The 25,285-nt window shown below is 31.1% G+C and overlaps 1 protein-coding gene across 1 annotated transcript in view; it reads left to right on the forward strand.

Moving 5' to 3' along the window:
• LOC111715536 (pre-mRNA-splicing factor ATP-dependent RNA helicase DHX15) overlaps positions 1–2,973 on the forward strand; it is a 4,305-nt gene extending 1,332 nt beyond the window's left edge. The window contains exons 2-7 of the mRNA XM_023490879.1: positions 86–185; positions 941–1,032; positions 1,521–1,612; positions 2,055–2,134; positions 2,439–2,538; positions 2,674–2,973. Of these exons, the coding sequence (XP_023346647.1) occupies positions 86–185; positions 941–1,032; positions 1,521–1,612; positions 2,055–2,134; positions 2,439–2,538; positions 2,674–2,871 (662 nt within the window). The 3' untranslated portion in view covers positions 2,872–2,973. The remainder of the gene's footprint in view (positions 1–85; positions 186–940; positions 1,033–1,520; positions 1,613–2,054; positions 2,135–2,438; positions 2,539–2,673) is intronic.
• The last annotated feature ends 22,312 nt before the right edge of the window (positions 2,974–25,285 follow it).

Raw genomic sequence — 25,285 nt, forward strand, 5'->3', positions numbered from 1 at the left:
GGGGGGGGGGGGGGGGTCCAAAAGTTGTTCTCTGGCCCTCTCCTCTTTTAAGTATAAATATATGTTTTGAATGTTTGTTGTTTAGTGAGCTCTAAACGGAACCGTGAGGAGGATATCCGCCCTGGTTTAAAGATGAATCCTCACTCTGGTCTGCCCTTTTCTCCCAGATATTTCGAACTTTTCAGGTAATTAACTTCTTGCCGGAAATCTAAATTAGCCCTTTTTTGATTTCTCACTCCTCTGCCTTACTTTAATATGCCTTAATCCCAATTTTACCTATTTGGTAAAATTTTGAAAGTAGGAAAAATGAATGTTTAAGTACGAATTAAAGTTCTTAGCATTTAACTAATATTATTGATAGTTAAATGACCTACCTGTATGACCCCAGGGAAGGTTTATGAATGCTTAAAATTACAAAAATTTGTGTCCAAAGGTCTTTAAATTTTGGTAACATTTTGAAAATGCGTGAAATTTTTTTTTACTAAATCCGCAAAATTGTTTTGTTAGTGTTTTATATTGTACAAAAAGAAGATGCTTACAGATAGAGCCACAGTTAAAAGTTTAAATAGATGGACTCGAAGCGCCTAAAAGCCTAGTTTGATAAATTTTTTAAAAAAATAATTAGATAATTAGGTTCCAGAACTTAGTTATATACTATCATTATATAAATTTTATTCGGTTCCAATTCAATACAACAGAAAAATATCAAAAAAAAAATACTCAATTAGAGTTAAAACTATTTAGAATACAAAAGCGTTTCACTATTTATTTGAATCAACGACACAAAATTACATCAAAAAAAGAAAACTCGGAAAGATCAGCCAAATTTAATGAAGGGACAAATTCACAACCGCAATTTTTGGTTATTGTTATGATAGTTCTTAATGGCTCATTCATTTCCTGGAGATAAGCAATGTCTCAAATAGATAAATATTTGCAGGAAAAGATGCCAGCTCCCTGTCTGGGATTATCAGGAAAAGTTTCTAGATCTCTTGGCTCGACACCAGAATATTTGTTTAGTCGGAGAAACAGGTTATTTTTAAATCAAGAATATTATAGTACGCAATACTTTTTCTGGATAACTCTTCACTTTGATATCCTCATCTCATTTAAATGAAAAATCTAATCTCCTTACCAAAACATTAAAATGTCTACATATTTATTTCTCATCTGGATTAAATTTGTTTAAAGAGCTCTGAAAGTTAAGGAATGGAAAGGGGTTTATTCTTTGCCCGTTGATCAGTGTTTCGGATCCGTATCATTTTGATGCGGATCCGCGGATCCGCATCCGTGATGATGGATCCGGATCCTGACTCTGATACGGATCCGGATCCGAGGTAACTTTTGATTCTGTGAATACTTTATATATTTGAAATTTGCGAGATCCATATCAACGTTTCCTGATACGGATCCGGATCCGAAACGCTGCCGTTGATAAAATTCCTGAACCTTTTACTCTCTCGTTGTTTTGAAAGTAGTTATGGTATGAATGCACAGCAAATGGTCTCCAAATATTCTAGGTTCTGGAAAGACGACCCAGATCCCCCAGTGGTGTGTAGATTTCTCTAAATCTATGGGGAAAAAGACAGTCGCCTGTACTCAACCCAGGAGGGTAAGTAAGATTTATAACGGGATCAACCTCTAAACAGAAATGAAAGCCATTGCTGAAAAACATATTTTGAGAAGAACGCAAAATCTGTTTAAAGTGCTCAAGTCTAAGTAGTAGGCAGGGCCGGGGTGTATATTTGATTGAAAAATCATATATCTACTCCCTTTTTGGAATTTATTGTTAACTCCAGATGTTTACGTGAGCTGAAGTTTGCTAATGTGGGTATTCGCTGATTTGGGGTTGGGGTTTTAGGTAAAACTAAATGAAGTTTTGGGTGAAAAGTATTAAATATCCTTCAACCAGTTTTATTTTTCGACCTACCTATTTTGTTACAAGTTATTTATAAATACATTCATTAGACCTTGCCAATAGGGATTTTTCATTAATATTTCTCGCTTGATGAAATGAATTCTGATTTATTAAATTTATATTTTATTTTGTATAGGTGGCAGCTATGTCTGTTGCGCAGAGAGTAGCAGAAGAGATGGATGTATCCTTAGGTCAGGAGGTTGGGTACTCTATCAGGTATTAACTCTAGATCAGGAGATTGGATACTATATCAGGTATTAACTCTAGATCAGGAGATTGGAAACTCTATCAGGTATTAACTCTAGATCAGGAGGTTGGGTACTCTATCAGGTATTAACTCTAGATCAGGAGGTTGGGTACTCTATCAGGAATAACTCTAGATCAGGAGATGGCATACTCTATCAGGTATTACCGCTTGGTCTTGAGGAAATTGGATAAAATTGGTATTTTATAAAAAATTACAATTTTTAACATATTTTTTAAAGTTTATACACATTTTTTTAATATGGTTGATATATAGGTTTGAGGATTGTTCTGGGCCTAGAACTCTTCTCAAGTACATGACTGATGGTATGTTGCTGAGAGAAGCTATGAGTGATCCAATGTTAGAGAACTATCAGGTAGTTTACCAGTACTCGTATTAAATCTGACTACATTTGATTAGGTTAAACTTCTTTCTAATTTGAAGGATATTTTATGACTAAATCCTGAAAATTTAGTTAGTGATGTTTAATACTTGAATATTTGTGTTGTAGGTTATATTGCTTGACGAAGCTCACGAAAGGACTCTAGCAACTGATATTCTCATGGGGGTGCTCAAGACTGTTGTTACCCACAGGTTGATACCTTTCCAACTCTACCAAAAAAAAAAAAATAAATGTCCATTATTTTTAATCTTGATTCACTGGATATTCGCAATTATTGAATATAATATACTCTGTATATTAATGTGATATATGCAACCATATGAATATCATGACAACAATCGGAAATTTTCTATGTACTTCGCCAGGAGTCCTGAAAATAATCCTAAAATAAACATAAACATAAACAGATATTGAGTACGTAATTGTTGAACATTAGGGTTTCCACCCAACGAAAAGTGTTGCGAAAAAATGCGAAAATGTTAGGTCTCATTTCGCATTTTTTCGATTTGAATGATCCCTTAAACTGTTCATAAATGATCCCTTGAACTGTTTATAAATTATCCCTTGAACTGTTCATAAAAAGTGCCTGGCACTTATGCAAATGACCCCTGGAATTGTTTATGAATGATCTATAGAGCTGCAAATGAATGGTCCCTAGAACTGACATGAATGATCCCTGGAACTGATGATGAATAATCCTTGGAACTAATTTGAATGATCCCAGGAACTGATGTGAATGATCCCAAGAATTAATTAGAATGATCGCTGGAACTGATGTTAATAATCCATGGAACTGAAGTGAATGATCCCTGAAAGTGATTTAAATAATCCATGGAAGTGATGTGAATGATCCCTGGAAGTGAAGTGAATGATCCCTGGAAGCAATGTGAATGATCCATGGAAGCAATGTGAATGATCCATGGAACTGATGTGAATGATCCCTGGAAACAATGTGAATGATCCCTGGAACTGATGTGAATGATCCCTGGAAGCAATGTGAATGATCCCTGGAACTGATGTGAATGATCCCTGGAACCGATGTGAATGATCCCTGGAACTGATGGGAATGATCCCTGGAAGTGATGTAAATAATCCATGGAATTAATTTGAATGATCCCTGGAACTGATGATGAATAATCATTGGAACTGATGTGAATGATCCCAGAACCTGATATGAATGATCCCTGTAACTGATATGAATGATCCCTGGAGCTGATATAAATGATCCCTAGAACTGATGTGAATGATCCCTGGAACTGATGAGAATGATCCCCGTATCTGATGTGAATAAACCATGGAATTAATGTGAATGATCCCTGGAAGTGATGTGAATGATCCCTAGAAGTGATGTGAATGATCCCTTGAAGTGATGTGAATGATCCCTAGAAGTGATGTGAATGATCCCTGGAACTGATGTGAATGATCCCTGGAAGTGATGTGAATGATCCCTGGAAGTGATGTGAATGATCCCTGGAAGTATGTGAATGATCCCTCCACTAAGGAAGAATCTGACAAGGGATATATTTCAGTTTGAGTTTAACAATAGTAAACGTTTATTTACTCATGGAGGGATTCATATTCAGATATTCTAAAGATAAAAAATGGTTCAGATGGGAAATAATATTCATAATAATATCTTCGTACAGCTGATAATATGTAAAATATACAGGGTTACCATGAGACTTCAGAGACGACTGTAGAGCATTTATTTAATCTTTTGTTCTTACAGTCATTATCTCCAATCTTTCATTTTCAACGTACATATAAATCATTTTTTTATTTTTCATGATTTTTAAGTTTTATGTTTTAAAACTTTATTTCTACGTAAGTATAGATTTTTATTACAAATTATATTATTTATCCCTTTTTTCAAAAATATTATGTTTTTACTCACAGATTATTTACTAAGATTTCTATTGCTAAGATAAAATTTGGTCATAATTCCCCAAAAATGATTTTTGATTCAAAATAAATTTTTTGTTAAAGACAACTTTTCGAAAACAATGGTGAAATGGTTTCAAATTTGTTACTTATTTTTAATATAGGTTTAGCATATATTTGTAATCTTTGGAAGAATAGTAGAATGAAAAAATGGTTTAATATATATTTGTAATCCCTGGAAGAATAGTAGAATGAAAAAGTGGTTTAATATATATTTGAAATCCCTGGAAGAATAGTAGAATGAAAAGTGGTTTAATATATATTTGTAATCACTGGAAGAATAGTAGAATGAAAAAGTGGTTTAATATATATTTGTAATCACTGGAAGAATAGTAGAATGAAGAGTGGTTTAATATGTATTTGTAATCTCTGGAAGAATAGTAGAATGAAAAGTGGTTTAATATATATTTATAATCCCTGGAAGAATAGTAGAATGAAAAAGTGGTATAATATATATTTGTAATCTCTGGAAGAAAAGAAAAATGAAAAGTGGTTTGATATATATTTGTAATCGCTAAAAGAGTAGTAGAATGAAAAATTGGTTTAATATTTATTTGTAATCTCTGGAAGAATAGTAGAGAACGAAAAAGTGGTTAAATATATATTTGTAATCTCTGTAAGAATAGTAGAATGAAAAAGTGGTTTAATATATATTTGTAATCCCTGGAAGAATAGTAGAATGAAAAGTGGTTTAATATATATTTGTAATCACTGGAAGAATAGTAGAATGAAAAGTAGTTTAGCATATATTTATAATCCCTGAAAGAATAGTAGAATGAAAAGTGGTTTAATATATATTTATAATCCCTGGAAGAATAGTAGAATGAAAATGTGGTTTAATATATATTTGTAATCTCTGAAGAAAAGTACAATGAAAAAGTGGTTTAATATATATTTGTAATCTCTGGAAGAATAGTATAATGAAAAAGTGGTTTAAGTTATATTTGTAATCCCTGGAAGAATAGTATAATGAAAAAGTGGTTTAATATATATTTGTAATCTCTGGAAGAATAGTATAATGAAAAAGTGGTTTAATATATATTTGTAATCTCTGGAAGAATAGTATAATGAAAAAGTGGTTAAATATATATTTGTAATCTCTGGAAGAAAAGTACAATGAAAAAGTGGTTTAATATATATTTGTAATCTCTGGAAGAATAGTATAATGAAAAAGTGGTTTAATATATATTTGTAATCTCTGGAAGAATAGTAGAATGAAAAAGTGGTTTAATATATATTTGTAATCACTGGAAGAATAGTATAATGAAAAAGTGGTTTAATATATATTTGTAATCCCTGGAAGAATAGTAAAATGAAAAAGTGGTTTAATATATATTTGTAATCTCTGGAAGAATAGTAAAATGAAAAAGTTGTTCAATATATATTTGTTTACTAAACATGTTAAAATATGAAGAAGAGACAAGATATTAATATTCCAGGAGAGTTTCAATTTCAACGCATATTTGTAGTTTAAACAATACAACCCTACACTTTGAATACAACCAGAATAATGATAAAGTAAAAACCTGGAATAGTCTCATAAATAGAGGATTGTTCACAAGATAGAATCTGACATTGGAAAGGGATTGTTACTAAAAGGAATCATATGAGGTTCTTGATTGTTCATAAATAAAATCTGAAAAATTAAAATACGAATTTAGGTTTGGATATGCTTTTTCCATTTTCTTTCTTTTCATACACGTATGAGTTTGAAATCAGGGAGGGGAGGGGGCTATGGATCTTCAGCCCCCCCCCCAGGACCATGTGAAATCTATGGATTTCAGGGTGTTTTCAGGCCTCAGCGGATGGTGAGCCCCCGTGGAAGAGTCCCTCCCACCTGTACAAACTCCTGAATACGCCCCTGGAGTATCATTGTTTTCGATTTGCTAATATAAAATACCGAAAACAGATCTAAATGAGAAGAAACAGTTTTAAATATCACAATACAAATTAGAATTAGAATGTGTGCACTGTTTATATTGCAAGTTTGCACGCAGAATTTATATTAAACAGAGATGAAGGGGCAAACTTCTAAAATTATGTAGATGCAACTGAGAAAGACATTATAGTTTTTCATTCGATTTTTTAATATTCTTTGGCTTTAAGGAAGCTCCATAAATACATGTGAACTCTGTAAATATTTTATTACAAAGTTTAAAACTGAGCTGCAGCTTAATGTTAACTCTGACAGAAAATGTTTATGTCTGAACGAAGCAAAACCAATCGTTCGTTAACGCAAGATTTAAAAAATCGTCCAAGTTTTTATCTACATTATGAAAATTTGGTGTTTATAATGAACCAAACTTTATAAGGTAAAAAAATTAAGTAAGTTTCTTATTTTATAAAAATAAATTTCAGTCTTTTCATTTCTTGAGATTCGTTTTAAACTGTTTTGAAGATTACGCATTGCGTAATTTATAGTGCTTAAGCACAAACATTAAAAGCATACATTTTTAAAGTAAGTTGAACTTCTAAGATTTTGTAAAGTCTTCTAAAAGCCAACAGTTCAAAATGTTTATAAAACAGGAAAAACGATTCCCAATTTTGAGCCCGCGATTTAAAAGGTTTGACTCGAAAGTTAACCTTTGATGTTACAAACGTGATTTTTTAATCTGACAGATTTGATAAACTGATCTAACAGAATTCATAGTTTAAAACTTCAAGGCCGTCTATACTAATTGGGGTACATATTATAATTAGAAAATCTAAATTCGTAACAAAGATTCAATTCTGCAACGAACTAAAGCTTTATATTTTTGTATATATATATATAAATATATTTTTGTATATATATATAAATATAGTTTTGTATATATATATATAAATATAGTTTCATTAGGTAAAGAACTCTTTTATACAGATAGGCCCGGTTTGCGCGCCGCCTGAAAAAAAGGGGTTCTTAACCCATTCTTGCAACAGTTGCAAAGGTTGGATAGCTATGAGAGAGTTTAAGACAGAGTAGTAGAGTTGATCAGATTCAACATGATTATAGAGATCAATAAATAGAGTTTATTTTTTAGTAGTTTAAACTTTGGGAAGACCTTTGTAAAAATAGGGTTTAAAAAAGGGTTTATTCAATTCCTTTGGTAACTGTCCGATAAGCGAGCCGTTAGAAACAGGTTTAATTACAAGTAAAATAATTGAATCTAAATCGAACAAGTCGATATTTATCAAGGAAAATTTTTAAGGTAGTGTTTTCTGATGGTTAAAAAATGCAATTAAAGGACGAATAGAGAGATAGATAGATAGACAGAAATAAACATATTTTTTAATATGTAGATAGATAGATAGATAAACTGGTTGTTTCTGTATTGACCTAGATTTACCAATATAATTTATGATTTCTCTCAACCCTGGTTTTTATACAGCACATTACTCAATATTTATATTGTTACACTTTTTATAGATTAATGCTTTTGTTTACAGTTGGCAGATTCGGGGATAAAATGACTTTGGATACGCTATAACCATTCTTCTAAACTTTTAAGAAAATATTTTACATTTAGAAAATTATAATTCTAACTGAATTCAGTTTTTGCCACACACTCTGATTATATCATTATATAAATACATATATATAATTTATTTTCTAATCCCATATCTTTCTAACCCGATGTCGTAGACTAGACCATTGACTTTTCAAACTATAATTTCTCTGGATAAAAAAATCTAAGTTTGAAAATTCAAGGGATTAATCTAAACATGTCTGGTAGGTTTATATTCATTTACCCATTCAGATCCTTGGAGAAAAGAAAAATTTAGACGGGGAAGATGAACGATGAGTTTTCCTCCATCTGAACTAATACTATTTTGCCCAACAAAGAGTAACTTAACAAGTTTTTTTCCGTTTCTTGCCTTATTTTTCCGTTTCTTGCCTTATTTTTCCGTTTCTTACCTTATTTTTCTTTATTGAACTTGAATATTTTAATCCCTTGGAAATCCATAGCTGCGCCCCTGATCTCTTAGATCTTATTTTTCTTATGGCCAACAAAAATGTTCAAAGGAATTGAGACTTTGCCACAAACTCTGAATTTAAAATATCTATATCTTTGCAACCCAATGTCGTAGACCCTAGTTATTTTTTACTATGAATTATGTTGAATCAAAAAATCTAAGTTTGAAATAACAAATGTTTATCCCATCAGGTTGCAAGGGTATAAAGATTGAAAAAAGACTCAATTATTTTAATTCCATAAACCTTCTCTAAGTTTAGTTAGTTTTCGCAAAAACAAATAGAAGTCAAACTTCTCGCAGTTCTTTATAATTGCCTATTTATAAAAAATGTTACTTGGAAGCTATGTATAACCTTGATTGTATAATGTATATATATGTATGAAAGTTAATAGTTTTTTTTCTAGAAGTTGTAAGTATTTACGTAGGAAAAAAGAAAAATTATTCTGTTATTACAATAACATACTCTAAAACTTTGTAACTAGATTCTTAGTTTTAAAAGTTTTGAAGAAGTTTTGTCTCAAAGATTCCATTCCGACCACCAAGATATATACATAAATATCTCGCTTTCTGTAGTTGCTGAATAATTGATACATTTTCTATTATACCTTAAACCTTGTAGTTTTTAGTATTATTTAACAGCATCAGTCTTCTGTACTTAAATGTTAAAGGAACTTCAGTTGCTTTAATTTTAAAGGCATGCAGGCATGCCCAATTCTGATCAATAATATGGAAGATAACGTCGTTTTTCTAGCTTAACAAGTTTTTCACTCTGATCAGTTCTTCATTTTTCTGAAGCAAGAAATGTGCAATTTACTTTAGCAGAGAATCAGACATGAAAATAAACAGTAAAAAACACATTGATATCTTAATCTAAATTTTTTATTTTTTTTTAACTGATGCAAAATTAGGTGAATTAAACTCAATGCAGCTCCTACAAATGAAAATAAAAATTTCTTATTGTGTGGTTGAACTTTTTTATTCATTTTTTTTTGTAACGAATACTGAGGTCAAATTAACTTAAAAAATAAAAGCAGTTTTATATGAGTCACTGTGATTTCATATTATGAAATAAATGTCAATTCATAACTTGAATAGAAAGTAAATAAAAATGTTTACGTTTTTTTAATTGGTTTTTAATCGCAATAATATCACAAATAGGTGATGAATTATTTGTATACTGTCCCGGTTTGCCGTCTAATTTTATCCTGTATTGTATTTATATTATTAAAGGGACTGTACGTGTAATTTCAAGTGATCCTACATGCATAAATCTTAATTCCCGATTTACGACAGTACCCTAAAAAGTTTAGTCTGATCAAGTATGAATTAAATATTATGCATTTTTTTCTTTTCTTTTTAAACTGTTTATTTTCATTCATAGTGGCTATACAAAAGTGACTTGCGCATTTCTTACTTATCAGAAACAATGGAGAAATTTTAAATCACTTTAAACTTTTCCTAACGTCGGCACATCAGTATTTCAAATGAAGCTGAGTTGTACAGTAAGTGCAAACTTGTCTGCGTATATTCCAATACAACCAGGTTTAGAAAACTTGTCTGCGTATATTCCAATATAACCAGGTTTAGAAAACTTGTCTGCGTATATTCCAATATAACCAGGTTTAGAAATCTTGTCTGCGTATATTTCAATACAACCAGGTTTAGAAATCTTGTCTGCGTATATTCCAATATAACCAGGTTTAGAAATCTTGTCTGCGTATATTCCAGAACAACCAGGTTTAGAAAACTACGCGTATATTCCATTACAACCAGGTTTAGAAAACTTGTCTGCGTATATTCCAATACAACCAGGTTTAGAAAACTTGTCTGTGTATATTCCAGAACAACCAGGTTTAGAAAACTTGTCTGCGTATATTCCAGAACAACCAGTTTTAGAAAACTTGTCTGCGTATATTCCAATACAACCAGGTTTAGAAAACTTGTCTGCGTATATTCCAATACAACCAGGTTTAGAAAACTCTGCGTATATTCCAATACAACCAGGTTTAGAAAACTCTGCGTATATTCCAATACAACCAGGTTTAGAAATCTTGTCTGCGTATATTCCAATACAACCAGGTTTTCTGCGTATATTCCAATACAACCAGGTTTAGAAAACTCAGCGTATATTCTAATACAACCAGGTTTAGAAAACTCGGCTTATATTCCAATACAACCAGGTTTAGAAAACTCTGCGTATATTCCAATACAACCAGGTTTAGAAAACGTGTCTGCGTATATTCCAAAAAACCTCAAATAACTTTATACCCTATTTATTCCTAAAAAATGTGAACAATCCCTTTAAATTGTTTCAAACTTCTGACATTTATTTGTTCTGAGATGAAATTATAGAACATTATTTTATTTCTTCAAGAAAAATAGTCATAGTTTCAAACAATAATAAACTTTACATTTTATATTAGTTAGTGCTTTTAGTAAAAATTATGCCTGTTTGTCTATCTATCTATTGATTTATCTATCTATCTATCTATCTATCTATCTATCTATCTATCTACCTATCTATCTATCTATCTATCTATCTACCTATCTATCTATCTATCTATTGATTTATCTATCTATCTACCTATCTATCTATCTACCTATCTATCTATCTATCTATTGATTTATCTATCTATCTACCTATCTATCTATCTATCTATCTATCTACCTATCTATCTACCTATCTATCTATCTATCTATCTATCTATCTATCTATCTACCTATCTTTCTATCTATCTATCTGTCTAAGTATAAGAAGAGTGAAGAGGAATCAGTATTCTATGATAGGGTCGGAAGGGATGATTTATAAAACCCTGGAGACTGAACATGTTTCACAAATGGGCTTTTTTGTTTTATTTAGACTAAACAAAAGTCGTCTTTGATAACTTGTTAAGAATGCTTACTGACGTTTTTTTGAGCAGGTTGTTCCCACAATTCATATGTCCCCAGCATATTCTTGGGATGGAAAATTCTAGAACCGAATTTAATGAATTTCAGCTACGTTGCTCAACTCCTGCTACCAACTACCGATCCAAAATTAAGATTAAGGAAGGAAGAATCTGAATCGGTGGTTAAAATTTGAACCGGCGTCGCTGTAGGTAGTTCCAATTCATTAAATGTAATCCCTATTTGACTTTCTCTCGTTTACCTTGAAATTAATCAAATACAGCTTAAAGCGCTAATATCTCCTGAAAAAAAAAACTAAAATGTATGTACATTGTACATTGTACATGCCTGATTCAGAAAGGGACCTTCTAAACTTTTGTTACACCAGAAATTATGGATCGTTTCTTGTTTTTTTTTTATATAAAAACTGATAATTTTAAATTTGGGGTTATCTATAAGGTGACTAAATGGTTTTGATGGAAATTGAAAGAATTTCAAAAAAGATTAAGAATAATGAAGTATTTTTCAAGAAAGTTTCCTAATTGTTCATTAATCTGTTAAAAGCACCATCATCTTGTTTTAATGAAGCACGTCAGGGTACAACCGGCCGGAAAAAAAACAAAAATTATTTTTTAAATTCTGTTTTTTCTGAGATATTTGATTGTAAGTACATGGACAAACAAGACAAAAAGTGCCAAAGAATTTGTCCCACTGTAAACTAGACAGAAGGAGAATTTATGCAACATTAATAGTACCTCTTAGCTTCTCTAGTTTTGTTTTACGATCAATTCTGAGAAAATTTAATTCATTTGGTTTCATATTAATATTATAAATTTATTTCGTACACAAAGATAAAAAGGTGCAAAATGATAAAACAAAAACAAGAATAAAGTATAAATATATAAAGTATAGATATATAGTTATTCGATAAGACGAGTTGAGACAAGTAAGATCTTAGTTGCAATATACTCTAGTTTAACGTGGCCAAGACGAGTTTAGATTGAGACAGGTAAGATCTTAGTTGCAATATGCTCTAGTTAAGATCTTAGTTGCAATATACTATAGTTTAACGTGGCCAAGACGAGTTTAGATTGAGATAAGTAAGATCTTAGTTGCAATATACTCTAGTTTAACGAGGCCAAGACGAGTTGAGATTGAGACAAGTAAGATCTTAGTTGCAATATACTCTAGTTTAACGTGGCCAAGACGAATTTAGATTGAGATAAGTAAGATCTTAGTTGCAATATACTCTAGTTTAACGAGGCTAAGACGAGTTTAGATTGAGACAGGTAAGATCTTAGTGGCAATCTACTCTAGTTTAACGTGGCTAAGACGAGTTTAGATTGAGACAGGTAAGATCTTAGTTGCAATCTACTCTAGTTTAACGTGGCCAAGAATAGTTTAGATTGAGACAGGTAAGATCTTAGTTGCAATATACTCTAGTTTAACGTGACCAAGACGAGTTTAGATTGAGACAGGTAAGATCTTAGTTGCAATATACTCTAGTTTAACGTGGCCATAACGAGTTTAGATCGAGACAAGTAAGATCTTAGTTGCAATATACTATAGTTTAACGTGGCCAAGACGAATTTAGATTGAGATAAGTAAGATCTTAGTTGCAATATACTCTAGTTTAACGTGGCCAAGACGATTTTAGATTGAGACAGGTAAGATCTTAGTTGCAATCTACTCTAGTTTGACGTGGCCAAGACGAGTTTAGATTGAAACAAGTAAGATCTTAGTGGCAATCTACTCTAGTTTAAGGTGGCCAAGATGAGTTTAGATTGAGACAGGTAAGATTTTAGTGGCAATCTATTCTAGTTTAGCGTGTCCCTGTAACAATTTGAATGATAATATGGTATATTATGTGCCGAGGATATAAACTAAAACTTTACTCCCCGGGGAATTTTCTTCATATTTGTCAGAACCCCTCACATCTCATCTCTTAATTCTCTGAACATAAATATAATATTTATTTTAAAATATATAAGTTCTGAAGAGTTAAAGTTTGAAAGAAGAAAATTAACTATTTCTGCACTGGAGAGTACAACCACAATTTATATATCTCTATTCTATTCTTTCCAAGATCTGATTCACTATCAAGATTTATTTATAATGCAAAATATTTTAATATTAAGGAGCTTTGGCAAAAATACGCCAAACTAATTTGTTTTCTCAATATATTGCTAAATAAATCGATATTATTAGTGCTTGAAGGCGTAATGAAATTATTAATATAAATGCGTTTTAATACAGTTCATGAGATATGTTTTCCGAAAGAAATAACAAGAACAAATTCTTGCTTTTTAAAGTTTTTTTAACTTTAATTTTTTAACAACGGTTGATTTTCTCTTATTACTATGAATGTATGTGGAATTTTTGATGTGTTGTTAAAAAAGCAATTATTTATACGTACAATCTTAAAAACCAATTTATTAAGGGGAGGAGTCTGTGTAGTGTACATTTTACGTACACTACACAATTGCTGTGTAGTGTACATTTTACGCACACTACACAATTGCTGTGTTTCACGTTCATTGTGCTATTTTATAATCATAACTTGAGTCAAAAAGTCGTCTTCTTACTGCACAGTTTTCTGGCTCCATATGTATTTTGATTTTAACTTCAGCCGCTCCTGGATATTTATTTTGCCCCTCCCCCCCCCATCCACCCCGACCCACACTCCTCCCCTGAAGATAGTAAACAATTCTATTCTATTCTTTTCCCTTGGTTTTATATATATTATATATACTATATACTTGGTTTAAACAATATCTAGGAGAAGAAAACAACTTTGATTGGAAAACTTATTATCTGAGATTAAGTTCTTTGTATGCTCTGCTTATGTACTTAACTCTCTTTTTTTATTAGAAATGGAAAACAAATTTTACTTCATAGTTCTAGTTTTCTTTTAAATTTTTGATATCATTCCACCCAGTCAGATTTTTAATTTTTCACGCAAAAATTCATTACAAATTATTTTATTGTTTTTAAAAGTGGTATTAACAAAATACATATTTTACTCAGTTTTTTGTAATGCATTCTGTTGACCTCAAATTTTGATTTTGAAACTCGGTAGAACCACGGGAATGTTCTCAGCTTGGGTTTAAAAATTCTATATTAAGTGGGTTGACTTATCTAGCGAATGATTAGATTCCAGGCAGAGCTGGGCTTGCCATGCTTAAGCTTACAAATTTTTTATATGAATGATTCAAAAGATTCAACCAGACGACCATAAAGCAATAATTAGGTTTATTTGATGTCGTTATGAAGAAATTAGTTTTACTAATAAGTTATCAAATCACGTATTAAGTAAAATGAATTCTTTAACACTGCACAATGGCTCATGTCATAATTTGAGTCTAAAAGTCGTCTTCCATTTTCAGAGTTTTCTGGCTCTCACTGGTTCTGTTTAATTTATGATGATAACAGAAAAGTTTGTGAATATAAAACATGTAAACATCTCAATTCATCCATCTCTTTTTTCTTTCTCCGATCAATTCCTAAAAATAGATAAATATCATCTCCACCCCCTTCTTCATCCTTCTTTTTGCCTTCTTTCCTCTTCGCAAAACTGGTCATCATTAGCCCTCTTTCCCTCTCCGTACCCTAGTTTGACTCTTTCCACCCAATTCCTTTTTATTCTTCTCTCTAGTAGACCAGCTAAATGAAGCAATGAAGATATAAAGAATTATATTTTACAAAAAGATATGAAACTTTTTTGTCGAGGGAGGATTTGGAGTATATAATTTATTAATTTTCAGATGAAAAATCTACAAAACTAGATGGAAAAACAAAAATTAATTATTATAGGATAAATAGAAGGTCAAAATAGAAATAAACATAAAATGAAAATGATAAACTAACAAAACAAAAAACTTCTTGAACATTATATGAAATATCTATAGAACTGATCTGGACAGATTGATGTCTGCCTAAGTATCCAAAGACAGAGTAATAGACAAGGATGTAATGCAAGGAAAGTTATTTCAGAAGTGTACACATCTTTTGTACTGCAGTGTACTGTCTCTGGGCGGTAATGTAAACACAAGACGGATGTCAAAGCCTGACATGGGATCCATTTTTCACATAAAAAATCAAAGAAATATTCTGGTCATAGGAAACTAATATGTGAATTATCAAAATTATCAAAATTTAATGGGTGGAGCAAGGAGAATTGAATAGAAGGAGGGGGCGATTGGGTTTCCGTACACTTTGCTGTGACGTTTTTGGACTGCTGAAGAACTAGTTTTTGCGTAACAACAGTAATAAAGATTGTAAACAATAACACAAATGATAAACAGACATCTGGTGCATCTCTGGCGTTAGATGAAGATTCACCGTATACTAACTCATGTTTGTTTACATTAGATCGGCTGCCTTTGTTATTGTTGTTACTTTGTTATTTTACAGATTTTCAATTGCTGCTCGACAATTAAGTTAATTGATGGCCCTAAAAACATGCATAAAACGGACATTTTTATAACTTTTTTTAATTAAAAACATTAATAAACATAATTTCAAAACAAGTAATAATTTAGTATGAGTAGAAAATAAAGAAAAAAAGGGAAGAAACAGACTCTTATGAGTAGAAATATAATACATAAATGATAGATGAGGAGAATGTATGATATATTAGTTTGTGACCATTGCCCATTACATAATAACATATTTACAATAATGTTGCAAGTGCATGGTAGTAGTAATGTATATTTATACTAGGCTTTCAGGGCGGTTTGCACCCATCTTCTATTTAAATTATTATTATTATAAAGATTTATTCACACACAAAGATATAAATACATATATAAATGGTGTAGTTAAAATTTGTTTAAATAAATTTTTTTGAAAGTACAGGTTTCCAAAAGAAAAGAGAAAAAATATGCAAAATTATGCACAAATAGAAAACATTGATTTTTACTCACTACATAACATATTTATCATTTCAGTTATTACGTAATCATCGAATCCTTCAACATATAAATTATTCATTCTTGTACTTAAAAGTTCTTGTAAAACCGGAACTTTCCATTCAATGTTAAAATAAAATTCTTAGTTAAGGGAATGAATTTTTGAAATGAAAATAGCTCGTTTTTTATTGCAATCTATGGTCATTGAATTATCACTTTGCAGAACATTTCCTAAATGTTTTAAGTCGTTAACAAATGGTAAAGGTAATTCATTCAATAAAATTGGGGTTATTTCATTATAATTAATACTTTCTTTAGAAAAAATAAGGCATTTAGTTTTACATTTTTCGATTCGAATATTGTGAACATGTTCTTTTTGTTTACATTTTAAAACAAAGAAGAAAAAATTTTGCGGATTTTTAAAAAAAATTCGCGGATTTTTAAGAATTCAAATTTTTTACAAAATTAAAAACCTTTAAAACACATTTTTTTAAAATTTTTATTATTCATAAACTTTCCCTGTGGTCACGTGATGTTCCACAAAAAAATTGGGCCCGATCGGTTCAGCCGTTTTGGCGTTTATTGGATACAAACAGACAGACAAACACCCAGACAAGCCAAATTTATATATAGCTTTCTTTATTCTATATGATAAAGTTAGCGTTTAAATGCTATTTTACCAGCAACTATTTATTATTTGTGTATAAAAGATTAAAAATTTCGAAGATTTTTCTGTTTTGTTAGTTTATTTTCAAATCCTGAACGATTTTGACCGTCCATAAGCCTTTCTTGGGGTTTTGCCGTTTTGAGGTTGAAATATACAAGCAAACAAACCAACAGACAAACTCATATAGAAGAGCACAGTATCAGCAGTGTATCTACTGTTTGAACCCAGACATAGATCTGGTAAAACCAGGTCTTTGCTTGGAAATATTCTTCTATAAGAGATGAAAACTTTTGATTTATGAATCTCGGTTTCGAAGAATAGGTTTGAGTCATTGCATTTTGAGAGAATGAAGTTAGACAATTATTAGATAAATTGTAAACCCTTAAAATAAAACTTTAGTTCGACTTGAACTAAAGTTTCAATCTCAGTAGTTAGATAGATGTTACATTACTGACATACATTACATACACATGTACCATCTAATCAACGAAACTAAAAAAGGTTTTGATATTGAGAATAAATTTAAATAAAAAGCATTGAACAATGTAAAAACTTTTAATGTTAATGTTAATGTTAAACTTTAATGTTAATGTTAATGTTAATGTTAATGTTAAACTTTAAAAATAAAATCAACGGCGAAATAAAAAGTACTGTACACGTGTGTACAGTGTACACAGTGTGAAAAAAACACTGTAATATAACTGATATTGGTTGAAAAATTAATATTTCTAATAAAAAAATGGGAGAAAAAGATAAAAAATAACAATAAAAGAGCATGTCGGAGGGTGATACGGATACCCCCAAGAGACTTCTCACCGCGAGGAATACTGTAAGAACATCAGTTCAACAATATCTTTCCTACAGTGTATACACACAACACACTACACACTCACACACCCTCACACTCTTACTCAGTACACTTCCACACTTGTACACTGTACATAATACACATACATAATCCATATGCAGTACACAACAACTGCAACAACAGGCATACATATAAGTTCAGATAAATTACAAACATACATACCTACATAGTTCATATTTAGTGAACAATACACATTCTTAGTTCAAATACAGTTCAAAACATGCATACATAGTTCATATTTAGTAAAAAATACACATTCTCAGTTCAAATACAGTTCAAAACACGCATGCATTGTATTGCACACTGTACAATGTACATAGTGTACAGTTGTTTACAATTTACAGTACAGTTTACAGGTGCTTACAATGTAATTGAAATCGAATCAAAATATTAATCTCCTTGAAAGAACAAATTGAATTGGCGTGACACGAAATAAAAAGTGATTTAGAAAATCAGTGGATCAGAGGACTGGATTGATTGATTGATATTTCTCCAGGTAACACTTTCTCCGTATAGGACAGAACTTTGTGTTGTAAATCTCAGAATCAAGCATTGATCACCATCTTTTGCAGATATACGGATTAATTCAATTCCTCTTCGATATAGGGAAGGGATTGATACTCAAATTTAAAAGTGCCCATATTGGATATCGTGATCAAGGGTTCAAGATTAACAATATTCACACATAAGTTCTGATCTTAAAGTAAGAATATCACTGTTTCTGATCTGGTTTAAATATGAACAAGTCTATTTCAAGAAAATTTCTAGAAAGTTAACAAATGTTTTCAAAATATTTGTAATATATCGTCTATGCTTAATCTTATCAGCTTATCGGGGCTAGAAGGTAAAAAGGTTAAGGAGGGAGGGTGGGATGTTTCACTAAAGACGGGGGGGTATACATGGCAAAGTCTTGACTAGACTGAGGCAAGGGGGTTACAATTGACTGTGGGGAGGAGGGTAGGGGGGGGACGGGGTGCAACTTTTATTTATTTCTCCAGAATTTAATGGGAGTAGGGAAAGGGGGAATGCGATTATTTCCTTGTATAAATTTCCAAGATGTCAACTTAATTCTTTTCCTTAATGAAAAAATCTTTTCGTTTTCAATAGATTTACATATTTAAGCTATTAGAAGGATTTTATTCTTACCTTGAATTAATGTTACACTTTCCTTATTATTTCCTTCTACCCCCCTCTCTATTTTTCAACATTATCCTGACGTACTTCTTAAACTTTTTTAAAACCCGTCAAAGTAGTTGGACTATAAGGACATCCCTATCTTAACTCTAAGGGCAAAAATATAGGGTACATCCTTTAAACTTTTCTTTTTAAAAAGTTTTGCCGTTAATTCAACCATCCTGCTCATTTAGCTCCTCATTAGTCCACCATTATGTGACTGTCCCCCCACCTCCCACTTCCTCTCAGACACCCCCTTCCCTGTGACCCCACCTAGTATTTGCTTTTCTAACTTGCGAAAAGTTTTTAAAAGTTTTTCTTAAAACTCAATTCTTTCCCTCTCTCTTGATGTCATTTTAAAGTCACTTTTACAATTTTTGAAATACTAAATCACACTAAAATGTAAATATTTATAAAACAATATCGAAAGAAACTGTTCACATCATTTACCTATAGAATATTTTCAATTTCGGTGTCCATCTGAAACAGTAAATTAATAGGATTTGTCTCTTTTTAAGATGAATAATTTTATAAGATGAATTATAAACATATTATTAGAATTATGAAAACATAGAAAGATTTCAAAAACACGTTTGTTATTGTGGTAAACAACTATATATCTTGAGCTTTAAGCCCCTCAGAGGGTTCATTTCTACACGTAAATTTAGTTTTATGAAGGTAATTCAATGTTTAAAAAGTAGCTAGATAACTTTTAAAGTTTGCTATCTCTCTCATATAGATTGCTATTTCATGTATGCCACAAAAAGACAATTTGCTGTACTTTGTAAACAGTTATTACGTAAGTTTTGCACGTATATATTTACAAATAAGAATTGTGTTGTCTGTATGTTAACATAGTATATGTTTGCGTTCTCTATCAGCTTTCCTTTAACGAGAGTAAATCTTGGAAACATCTTTAGTTAGCTTATCTTTAAACGACATCCAGACTGTTTGTTTGTTAGTTTGCATGTTTGTCGGTTAGCTTGTTTGGGTGTTTGCTCATTTGTTAGTTTGCTTGTTTTTCGGTTAGCTTGTTTGTTTGTGGTCAGATTGTTTGTTAGCTTGCTTGTTTGTCGGTTGGCTTGTTTGTCGGTAGGCGTGTTTGTCGGTTGGCTTGTTTGTTGTTCAGCTTATTTGTTGGTCAGCTTGTTTTTTTGTTAGATTGTTTGTTGGTTAGCTTAGTTGATTGTTAGCTTGTGTGTCGGTTAGCTTGTATTTTGATCAGCTTAATTGATGGTTAGCTTGTATTATCAAGCTAGATTTTTAGCAAGTTGGTTAATTAGTTTGTTCAATAGCTTGTGAAGTGGATGTTGGCTTATTTAGTGATAATAATTGTTTCTTAGCTTGTTAGTTATTACCTTAATTTTTAGTGAGATTGTTTGGGCGTTATCTTTTTGTTATCAAGCTTCTTTGTTAATTAGTCTTCTGTTAGGTTAGCTTTTTGTTAGTTTGCTATTTTTTTATTTAGTTTGTTTGCTATTAAGCTTGATTTTTAACTAGCTTTCTGTTAAATTAGCTTTTTGTAAGTTTGCTATTTTTTATTTAGCTTGTGTGTTTTTTAACGTGTTTGTTGATAACCTGTTAATTGTTGGTCAACTTATGTGTATATTGTGTCTTGGAATGAAGTTTTTCTTGTTTTTTATTTAGGTTTCTTACTTGTGTATAGGAGTCCTTTACCCCTAGCTAGTTGTCAAACAGCTCTCAGTTCCTTTTACTAGTTTGTCGAATTGTTCTTTTGCTAGTTTATCAAACTGTTCCCTTGTTAGTTTGTCAAATTGTTCTTTTGTTAGTTTGTCAAATTGTTCTTTTGCTAGTTTGTTAAATTGTTCTTTTGCTAGTTTGTCAAATTGTTCTTTTGCTAGCTAGTTTGTCAAATTGTTCTTTTACTAGTTTGTCAAATTGTTCTTCTAGTTTGTCAAATTGTTCTTTTGCTAGTTTGTCAAATTGTTTCCTTGTTAGTTTGTCAAATTGTTCTTTGGCTAGTTTGTCAAATTGTTCTTTGGCTAGTTTGTCAAAATTTTCTTTTGCGAGTTTGTCAAATTGTTTCCTTGTTAGTAAGTCAAATTGTTCTTTTGTTAGTTTGTCAAATTGTTCTTTTGCTAGTTTGTCAAACTGTTCCCTTGTTAGTTTGTGAAATTTTTCTTTTGTTAGTTTGTCAAATTGTTCTTTTGCTAGTTTGTCAAATTGTTCTTTTGCTAGTTGTTCAAATTGTTTCCTTGTTAGTTTGTCAAATTTTTTCCTTGTTAGTTTGTCAAATTGTTCTTTTGCTAGTTTGTCAAATTGTTTCCTTGTTAGTTTGTCAAATTGTTCTTTTACTAGTTTGTCAAACTGTTTCCTTGTTAGTTTGTCAAACTGTTTCCTTGTTAGTTCGTCAAATTTTTTCCTTGTTAGTTTGTCAAATTGTTCTTTTGCTAGTTTGTCAAATTTTTCTTTTGCTAGTTTGTCAAATTGTTTCCTTGTTAGTTTGTCAAATTTTTTCCTTGTTAGTTTGTCAAATTGTTCTTTTGCTAGTTTGTCAAACTGTTTCCTTGTTAGTTTGTCAAACTGTTTCCTTGTTAGTTTGTCAAATTGTTTCTTTGTTAGTTTGTCAAATTTCTCTTTTGCTAGTTTGTCAAATTTTTCTTTTGCTAGTTTGTCAAATTGTTTCCTTGTTAGTTTGTCAAATTTTTCTTTTGCTAGTTTGTCAAACTGTTTCCTTGTTAGTTTGCAAATTGTTCTTTTGATAGTTTGTCAAACTGTTTCCTTGTTAGTTTGTCAAATTTTTCTTTTGTTAGTTTGTCAAATTGTCTCCTTGCTAGTTTGTCAAATTGTTCTCTTGCTAGTTTGTCAAATTGTTCTTTTGCTAGTTTGTCAAACTGTTCCCTTGTTAGTTTGTCAAATTTTTCTTTTGCTAGTTTGTCAAATTGTTCATTTGCTAGTTTATCAAACTGTCCCCTTGTTAGTTTGTCAAATTGTTCTTTTGTTAGTTTGTCAAATTGTTCTTTTGCTAGTTTGTCAAATTGTTCTCTTGTTAGTTTGTCAAATTGTTCTTTTGCTAGTTTGTCAAATTGTTCTTTTACTAGTTTGTCAAATTGTTTCCTTGTTAGTTTGTCAAATTTTTCTTTTGCTAGTTTGTCAAATTTTTCTCTTGTTAGTTTGTCAAATTTTTCTCTTGTTAGTTTGTCAAATTGTTCTTTTGCTAGTTTGTCAAATTTTTCTTTTGCTAGTTTGTCAAATTGTTTCCTTGTTAGTTTGTCAAATTTTTCTTTTGCTAGTTTGTCAAACTATTATCTTGCTGTTCAAGTTTTCGAAAAGCTGTTTCTTATTAAAATTGCGTTGGCGAAATATTTTGGAATTTTTTCTTTCCATAATTACCTAGATACTCATGGGAAGCCAGTATTGTTGTCCTCTGATTAAAAGGCCTAGGTCAAATAGCAAATGAGAGTTTTTCACGCTTAAACACTAAACTTTATATTTGATATAAACACTTGTCAGAGAAACAATTGCTTTCTGTTGATTGAAGGGCTGATTGATTTTTTTAATCTTTGGCTTGAGCAGTATGATCACTGCTTAATTTGTTGAACCCATTGTCATTCATTAAATGGGATTTTTCGTATTTTCGTTGTAGTTTTCGTTGGTCTAAAATAAAGTTAATTTCGTGATTTAGTTTAACGAAAACATTAAAATCTAATATCGACGGAAATATAAATAGAGAAAAAAATAGATGTTGTGTAGATTTGTAAAGATATTTAAAGAAAGATAATAGATATATAAATATGGTAGGTAGATAGATGAAAATATATTTATAGAAAGATAATAGATAGATAGATGAAAATATATTTATAGAAAGATAATAGATATATAGATGGATAAAGAAAGCATTACATTCTGTGCCTCTGTCTTATTGGGGATTTTATTGAAGGTTTCTTGAAAGCTAGTTTAGCAAGCTATTTGCTAATATTAGATAGTTTAGCAAGCTATTTGCTAATATTAGATAGTTTAGATAGTTTAGCAAGCTATTTGCTAATATTAGATAGTTTAGGACGCAGGAGAAAATGCCTTCCGAATCAGGATTTTCCGAATACTGTACTGTTCGAAAATATACTGACGCATTTTAATTAGGAACAATAGTTAGTAATGTAAAACAAAATTGTAAATTAATGGTACGCAGCTAGATAATGAGGAGGAGTATTAACCAACAAACTAACCAAGGTTTTCAACTGTACTTTAGTGTTGTACGGTTATCAGAGAACCCTGCTTTCGGAAGGGATCATCCCCTGCTTTAAGTCTAGGAATTTAGTCGTTAATCTAGCAAACTATTCGACAACATTACATTAGATAGATTAGAGCTGGGAACTTTAGAATGGTGGATCTGGAGATTAATGCTTAATCCTCTCTTTTTGATAATCTCGAGACTAACATAATCTCAAGATTATTAATATTTTGAATGCTTGCTGAACTGAGAGAACTGGGAACCCCTTTTTAGAAAACTCCTATTTATAAATGCAAAATTTCATTTCCAAGGGATAACAATAAATTTCCTGGAATTCAACAATTTAATTGAAAAGGTTTAAACCATGTTGAAATATAACAGCGTGCATTTAAATACAAGTTTAACATAATAAGTGAAGCGCGCTTCAAGTATTTTGTGCGCGTTGTACAATGAACAATGTACAATTTACATAGAGTCCGTAAAGTGCGCTTTAAGCATTATGTGCGCGTTGTACAATGAACAATGTACAATTTACATAGAGTCCGTCAAGCGCGCTCTAAGTATTTTGTGCGCGGTGTACAATGAACAATGTACAATTTACATAGAGTCCGTCAAGCGCACTGTAAGTATTTTGTGCGCGTTGTACATTAAACAATGTACAATGTCCGTCTATACCTCGAAATTGGATTTTAATATTTTAAACTAAAGATTGAAACCAAAAACCATTTTAAAGTTTTTGTAAAACTAATTTTAAACATTTTCACCTTCATTTATCTTGTATAGAGATCCTGTCCATCTATCAGCCTGTCTACATAGTTCCTTCCTTTCTTTTCTGTCCATTTGTCAAATTGGTTATTTTTACATCTGTCAAGTGATCTTTACTTGTGAAATCCTGTTTAACTGTCTATCTGTCTACCTGAATCTGTGTTTATTTTTCTATCTGTTTATCTGTTATCTGCATATCTGTCATCTGTATAGATGTATATATCATTTTTCTATCTTTCTATCTATCTATATATATATTTGCTTATGTGTTTATCAGTCTGTTTGTCTATCTGTCTATCTAAATATCTGTCAATCTGCATATCTGTCTATCCGTCTATCTGTTTATCTGTATCTCTGTCTATCTGTCTTTTTGCATATATGTTTATTTGTCTATCTGTCTATCTGTCTATCTGTCTATCTTTCTATCTTTCTATCTGTCTACCCGTCTATCTTTCTATCTGTCTATTTGTCTATCTGTCTATCTGTTTATCTGTCTAGCTGTCTATCTGTCTATCTGTCTATCTGTCTATCTGTCTATTTATCTATCTGTCTATGTATCTGAAAAACGATCTATTTTAAAACAGATAAATTCTAAGAACAAACAAACTCACCAGGTGCTCACAGAGTGGATAAACATATTCAATGTATGAAAACAATGGAATAGATATATAGATATATAGATAGATAGAAAGATGGATTAAAGATAGATAATCGGAGAGATAAAATGAACCAGGCTCCACAGTAATTCAAATGTTCAAAGCCATAACTACCAAGAAAACTTGAATTCAAGTTTGTGATTTAACTTTGTTTTTGGAGTTTTTGAAAATTGTGTTGAACTAGAGATAGGGATTAAGAAACATTAGAAGATTTTTGGGAATTTTTAAAAATAAATTAGAAAGTTTAGGTTTAGAGGATAGAGATTATATGGTGAAGGAAAATAGGAGTAAGGGAAACGGAATGGGAAAGCTCAAACAAGAAGGGAGAAAGGCGGGCATACAGAAATATAAGAAATGAAAAGAAGCAGACAGCTTTAACAAAAAAAGAAATGATGGGAGAATTGTAGAGGATATAAGAAGAATAGAATTAAAGGAGAACAACGAAAAATAAGCAAAACTAGATTAGAAGGTGGACAACTAGAAAAAGAATGAAGAAGGTGGACAACTAGAAAAAGAATGAAGAAGGTGGACAACTAGAAAAAGAAGAAGAAGGTGGACAACTAGAAAAAGAATAAGAAGGTGAACAACTATAAAAAGAAGAAGAAGGTGGACAACTTTAAAAAGAAGAAGAAGGTGGACAACTAGAAAAAGAATGAAGAAGGTGGACAACCAGAAAAAGAAGAAGAAGGTGGACAACTAGAAAAAGAA

The sequence above is a fragment of the Eurytemora carolleeae genome, unplaced genomic scaffold (assembly GCF_000591075.1).
Source record: "Eurytemora carolleeae unplaced genomic scaffold, Eaff_2.0 scaffold14, whole genome shotgun sequence".
Taxonomy (NCBI): Eukaryota; Metazoa; Arthropoda; class Copepoda; order Calanoida; family Temoridae; genus Eurytemora; species Eurytemora carolleeae.